Source organism: Rhagoletis zephyria, unplaced genomic scaffold (genome assembly GCF_001687245.7).
Source record: "Rhagoletis zephyria isolate East Lansing unplaced genomic scaffold, Rhagoletis_zephyria_1.1 Rzeph_scaffold_07436, whole genome shotgun sequence".
Classification (NCBI taxonomy): Eukaryota; Metazoa; Arthropoda; class Insecta; order Diptera; family Tephritidae; genus Rhagoletis; species Rhagoletis zephyria.
In genome coordinates, this window is record NW_016164519.1 from 12,217 (window position 1) to 19,192 (window position 6,976).

Below are 6,976 nucleotides of genomic sequence, written 5' to 3' on the forward strand. Positions count from 1 at the left end.
GTATATGGGGCGCTCCATACCAAAACGGACGGGGATCACACTTCATGTGTTTGATTTCTTTCAAATTTTTAGGGTTGATACACAAACATAAATAATAGATTTCAGCTTGATCAAAACATTTTTAAAAACTTTACAGCACAAAAACAAAAACAAATCGATTTAATAGTTTTCGAAATATCTCGAGAACGGGGCGAGGAAAAAAATTAAAAAAAACACACATACATACATCAAAATTCGCTATAAAAAAAAAAATAATTTTTAATTATTTTTTCTTGAAAATTTTCCACATACAAATTTTTTGATTAAAAAAAACTAGTGTTTGAAAATATGCCATCTCAAAAGAAAATAAAAAATACCACAATGGTAGCTCTGAGTATTGCGCAATATTTAGGTATAGTATTATGGGGTGCACTCTACAATAATTTGAGTTATGAATTTTTTTTACACCGAAGTTGAGTAAAATGAGTACATTACAAATTTACAAATTTTCAATTTTTTTTAGAACATTTTTACTACTGCACTGCTACTGCAAAATTGCGTTGATTTTTCATATCTTTTATGCTGACGGCTTTTTGCATGGAAGAAAATGCGCAAAACCGTTTTGGAAGAAAATCAACAAAAAAAAAAATAAAAAATAAACGCCGATTTTGCCAACGCTTAAGGCTTGCACTACATACTCGAAAAAAAATCTAAAATAAATTGTAAATTTTTTTATTGTAGAGTGCACCCCATAATACTATACTTAAATATTGCGCAATACTCAGAGTTGTGATTTTTTTTGAGATGGCATATTTTCAAAAACTAATTTTTTTATCAAAAAATTTCTATGTGAAAAATGTTTTTTTTTAATATTCCTTTCCATAGAGAATTTTAATGTGTGTATGTATGATTTTTTCCAAATTTTCTCCTCGCCCCGTTCTCGAGATATTTGGAAAACAATTAAATCGATTTGTTTTTGTTTTTGTGCTATAAAGCTTCTAAAAATGTATTAACCAAGCTCAAATTTCATATTAATTTATTATTTATGTTTATTCATCAACCCAAAAAATTTTTAACAAATCAAACACATGAACTGTGAGCACCGTCCGTTTTGGTATGGAACGCCCCATATACGAAAATATACTTGCGACCAATGTTTAAGGTTGCAGTTGTCGTTGGTCGCACCACCGATTGCCTATTCGATAATATTAATTAATCAAACTTGCCAAGCGCCGAATATCAGTGGTGAGCCTAAAGTGGTAATCAACACTTCAAATAAAGAAACTAACAAAAAAAAAACAAAAGAAAATGGTAAAAAGAGTTTTTATTAAAGCAAAGGCAAGCACAATACGTTAATAAAAGTTACAAATTGTTTATTTATTTTAGTTGAAAAAAACGACTTTAATAATATTTACAACAAAACGGCCATCAGCAGAAATCAATCAATTAACCGCCGACGCCTTTGCAAGCATGGGTGTGGTCGAAACGCGATTACTTCTACGAGGTGCAGCTACTGGCGCTGTAAAATATTTTACTTTGATTTCGCACCTATTAACTTTGTATTATACGGTGTCTACATGAGGCGATTTAAGAGGCAATTTTAGAGGCGATTAGTTGAATCAAAAGTTGGCTGCCCCTCTACTTCATTAAAAGCGATTAGTTGAAAGGCCGGTTCATACCAGGCGATTGTTGCTTTCAACTAAAACTTGCCTGTAAAATCACTTCATGTAAACAACACATTATCGCATGAAATTGTGCGATCATTTTCGTTAAAATTATATGAATTGAAGATGTGCCAACACTTTTCGTGTTGAGCCATTGTTCAGCAGGAGTTTTTTCGATTAACTACTTAGGAAATGTTGCATGTTTCGTGCCATAATGGGAGGAAAAGATTAGACTTTTCATCACGGCATTGTTACAGTTCATTCTGATACCAACACCAAGAACTACGTCGCCTTGAATAACATCCCTTTTTCACCATTTTCTAAACTAGTCATCGCAAAAAAAATCAAAACTCAATTTTTCGAAAATAATAGTAAAATTAATAAATAAAAATAAAAAAGTCTAAATTCAGGCGAGGACACACAATACATAAATACCGGACGAACATATTAAATATAGTCTTTCCACCTTTCTGAAAACTACCGTTACATTGTAAGCAGGATGGTTTTACCCCTCTTTATTTCAAACATCTCCGATAGTATGTTCAGTTAGACTTAGGGCCAAATTCACAGTGCGTAGTTAACTACTGACAAGAGTTTAACTATCCATTTTTTAAATTCACAGTGCTCAGTTAAAAAAAGTTTAAACCAGCATACCTCCATAGTTAAACTCTTGTGAAATTATTATTTTTTTTTTCAATTGCAATTTCAAATTTGCATACGAAAAATATTGATTTTTAGAATTTATAAATTTCCTGCGATATGCACTTCCATAGCTAACTATGTATAAATTCATAGTTAAACTTTTGTAAGTAGTTAAGTTAACAATGGTTTAACTAAGCACTCTGAATTCGGTCCATAATGAGATAAACTTTTGTAATTATAAGTGGGCGTTACCATGCCCATTTTCCACAATTCCATAATATTGTTTTTTTTTTTTTTTGTTTTCCAGATATTGTTGTGTGCATCAACTTTGAGGAAATTAGCGTAATTAAATTTCGAAATATCGAAGTTTCCGCATTTCTGAAATTTACCGCTATATGAAAAGTGGGCGTAATTCTTAGAATATTTTTTTAACTCCATTTAATGTTTAGGAACTTATTTTATTTTGTTCTCTTTTATTTATTTTTTCTTTTTTTTTATTAAATTTTCTTTAAATTTTTAGACTTTATTGTTTATAAAAGAATAATATTTTTTATTTTCATTTAGTTTTTATAAACTTATTTTATTTATTTTTTCTGTTTTTTTTTAATTTAATTTATCTTTCTTCTGTTGACTTTATTTTCTTTTCATTTTAAGGTTTTACTGTTTTAAAAAGAAAAATCTTTTTTATTTCATCTCTTTCTTATGATCTTATTTCATTTTTTTGTCATGTTGTAAATAAAAACCAAATATATATAAATATATATTTTTTTTAATTTTTAGATCTTGTTTTAAAACTAAATTTTTTAATTTTTTTTTTTTAATTTTTTACTACTGTTTTCTTTTTTTCAATTAATTTTTTTTTTTTCTTTTTCTTATTTAATTTTCAGATTTGATTGTTAAAAAAAGAAAAAAACACGGTATATTTTTGTTAACTGCATTTAATTAAAAAAAAATTCTGAACTTCAGCAGGAATTGAACCCGCATCATCGATATGCAAAGTCAGAAGCATCAACAACTGAGCTATGCGCATCCCAAAAGCTCTTGTTGCTCATCCATTACCTCATGCTACTTATTTCTATCAAATTCAGCTATATCTCAAAAACTTACAATTTGATTTCGCATTCGGATTCAGCGGAAAATTTTACATTAAGCCGGGATCACACGATTTCTAAATTTGTACTGATTTTTACGTTTTGGTATTTACGTAGCGTGGTTTTTTTTGTTGAGCTGAACTCAAGCCAAAATGTAAAAATAGTGTGACCCCTGCTTTAGAATGCATATACAAAAGTCGCTGGTCGGACAATTTTTTTTAATTTCTGTAAACTTGTGCTATTGCCGAGGCGGACCCGAGTGCGTTCTATTATGAAAAATTTGTAGTCCTTTTGCCACGCCCATTACGAATTATATAGCGTTGAAAAGCTTACAAAATTAGCTATCGAAATAAGACCTTTGCAAAAAAAAATGGTACATTGTTTAAAAAATCCAATAAAACATTTTTTATAGAAAATTTTTTGCAAACACAAATTTTAGCCAAAAATTATAGCTTTTAGTAAAAAGCATGGAAAAAGTTCTAATAGGTCAGCAATTTTTGATTCTCTATTATAAGTGTGATATATGATAAGAATTAAAATTAACGTGTGACTCTAAGAAAAATGGCTGAAATTTGCATATTTAGACTCGACAAAAAAAACGCGGTAAAAAACAATTATTTTACACATTGGTTATACCGGTAGCCATAACAAAGACGTGGTGGAGGTTGAACACAATGCTGAAATAAAATTTTTTTCCTGGTAGGTACACTTGGCGAATTTTGCCCCATGTATACAATACGTATAATAATTTACTCAGCCACAAAGTGTTGTCATTTGTTTATACATATGTATGTATTCTTAAATTTTTTGCCGTTACGGCTCGTAATCGCATAACGAACGGTTACTGGCATAATAAATCCCAGAACAGGTTGAGTTCATTAAAAAAAAAAACCAAAACGTTGAAAAGAGAAGAGAAGAAAATGTTCATACTAAAATAAAGTCATATGTACAAGCAACAGCAAGCAAACCATTAATTAAAACATAAATTTTATTTAAGCATATTTTCCATTTAAAAATATTATTGGCTATAATTTGGAAGCACCTTTATGGGCTAATTTGGCGTTGATGCTTTGGCTCTTAGCTTTCCGCCTTCTTCTATTATATGTAGTAGGAATAAAATAAGATATAAGCTCATTTATGTACAAATAGGTATGTTTGTATGTACAAATATTTTGCCAAATAGGAGCTACAACTTCCGCATTTTGGCGTACAAACAGTCAAAAGCAATTTAGTGTGAACAATGCGTACAGAAAAGTGGCGCCCAAGTAAAATTTCATGCCAAAAATTATTGTCGTATAAATAAGCGCGGGTGTGTTTAAATGTAAATAATCAAACTTTGACGTTGGTGGTGTAAACATATCGGAAAATTTGTCGAAATGGTGAGAAAAGTGAAATTTAAATAGAAATAAAATTTATAAAATAAAACCAGCGATTTTTGCCTAAGCAAAAAAAAAAAAAAAACTACTTCAATGCTCATGTAAAAATTTTGAGATACCGTTAACTTCTTCAAGATTCAGTGATCTTAAAAAGACAAATTATAATGGGAGCACTATTAAGGTACCACCTACCGATAACAAAAAAAAAATATAGAAAAGGGTTCCGCTGAATTGATAAGCTTCCACCTGTTTTTGAAGTCGGTTAATAACAACTTAGAACATTCTTTACAAGCATAAAGAGCAGATTGTGTCATTAAAGTGATAAATACTAAACTTTCACATGGAAATTGTGCTATAAAATTTATCAAAAAACATCTTGTTTACATAAAAGGATAACTAATAATCAATTTTATTCCACAGAACTTTTTCATCGCCTCATTTTCCGCCCTGCTGGTTTGTGTCGCTGCAGACGTCTCTCATCTCGGTGGTGGCTACAATTATCCAGCGCCTGTGCATGAATCTGTGCACTCACAACCAATACTACCACAAAATACCTACATTGCGCCTGCAGCACCAGCACCGGCGCCATCTCACGGCTACAGCTATCCGGCACCAGCGCGAATTCATGAAGCAGTAAAATCCCGACCAGTTGCACCAGCTCCAGCGCCATCTCAGGGCTACAGCTATCCGGCGCCAGCTCTAGTTCATGAGGCTATTAAATCACAGCCAATCATTCCACATCCACTTCCCGCGCCGTCTCACGGTTACAGCTACCCCGCACCAGTATCTCAAGCCTACAGCTATCCAGCGCCAGCTCCACCAGTTCATCAAGATGTGATATCTCAGCCAATTTCACCGCAAAGCACTTACATTCCACCACCACCGGCAGTACCAGCACCATCAAGGGGTTACAGTTACCCAGCACCAGTTCGGCAAGCAATTCAATCCCAGCCCATTTCACCAGCGCCATCTCAAGGCTACAGCTATCCAGCTCCAGTTTTTGAAGCTGTCAAATCGCAACCAATTGCACCATCTCGGGGTTACAGCTACCCAGCACCAGTTTCTCAAGGCTACAGCTATCCAGCCCCAGCTTCAGTTCACGAGGCTGTGAAATCCCAGCCAATCATTCCACAAAACACTTACATCCCACCTGCACCGCCAGCGCCAGCGCCATCTCAGGGCTACAGCTATCCAGCGCCATCTCAAGGCTACAGCTATCCAGCGCCAGTTCACCAAGAAGTGAAATCGGAACCGATTATACCCTCATCTTCTCTAGAACAGGATGGCTACCATTATAAGACCGTTCGTCGCGTTGTTTATAGACGTCGTTTACGAGTTTAAATCGAGTATTTTCTATTTTAATGTTGTTGACTGATTTTGTTTTTAAAGTCCCAATGGAAATAAGTACATAAATAAATGTTAAACTATATGATATTCTGAGAGATTTTTTTTTGTAGTTTTGAAAAATTGAAAGTCCAGGAGTCCTTAAAACACCAGGTTTACCATATACAGAAATCCAGAGGAGAAAAAAAATTAATAATTAAAAGCAAAAATAACAATACAACCTCTAAACAGTTTTTTTAAGCCATACTTCTTTGCTCTTTGCACAAACAGACAAGTTCACTGATCTTGGGTCAATCAATGCCAATCAAACCGCCTTTTTTCAGGAAGGATTTTTATTATATTATCCTCAGTGTCGGCGACGAAGTTTATAAATTATTTTTCGAGCAATGAAGTAGTTATTTATGGAAAGAGGCATTTAGCCCTTTTCAAAAAACAGTAACCCCATTGCACACCCACAGGATAAGCCCTTTAATTTGACACCCAATTTTTGAACGAACGAAACAGATCTGATAACGAAGTGTTAAATATTAACATCTCCAAACTCGATTAAGAAGTTTCAATTCAGAAACAGCAGGAAAAATTCGCGAGCAGAGAAGCTGGACTGCTATTATCTCGACGTCAGCTGGTAAGATAATTGCCTAGATTTGCTGTTGAGTGGGTTTTAAACCCACACCGATACTCTCGTGGCCAGAAGAAAATGCCAACCTTGTATTCCAACAATATTGATAAACATGCGAATCGGCGTCAACTCCTCAAGGGACCTTATTCCAGTAGATTGTCGGTCATTCAATTGTTTGTCTAAGCAAAACGCTCGGTTGAACTTGGTAGCCCAGGACTAAACTAGCAACTTGGGGATCTGATTAGAGCTTACCCAATACCA

At 33.4% G+C, this 6,976-nt stretch overlaps 1 protein-coding gene across 1 annotated transcript; it reads left to right on the forward strand.

Moving 5' to 3' along the window:
- Positions 1-1,449: 1,449 nt before the first annotated feature.
- On the forward strand, positions 1,450-6,093 carry LOC108374181 (extensin-like). The gene is made up of 3 exons (XM_017630154.1): positions 1,450-1,500; positions 5,173-5,659; positions 5,822-6,093. The coding sequence occupies exons 1-3, from the start codon at positions 1,450-1,452 to the stop codon at positions 6,091-6,093; spliced, it is 810 nt and encodes a 269-aa protein (XP_017485643.1).
- Positions 6,094-6,976: the final 883 nt, after the last annotated feature.

Excerpts from the sequence above, each read along its gene's own strand:
- LOC108374181 (XM_017630154.1), top strand. The coding sequence starts at position 1,450 with ATGGGTGTGGTCGAAACGCGATTACTTCTACGAGGTGCAGCTACTGGC. Across the intron at positions 1,501-5,172 it reads GAGGTGCAGCTACTGGCGCT|AACTTTTTCATCGCCTCATT; the intron begins GTAAAATATTTT and ends TTTATTCCACAG. Across the intron at positions 5,660-5,821 it reads AGTACCAGCACCATCAAGGG|GCTACAGCTATCCAGCCCCA; the intron begins GTTACAGTTACC and ends CAGTTTCTCAAG.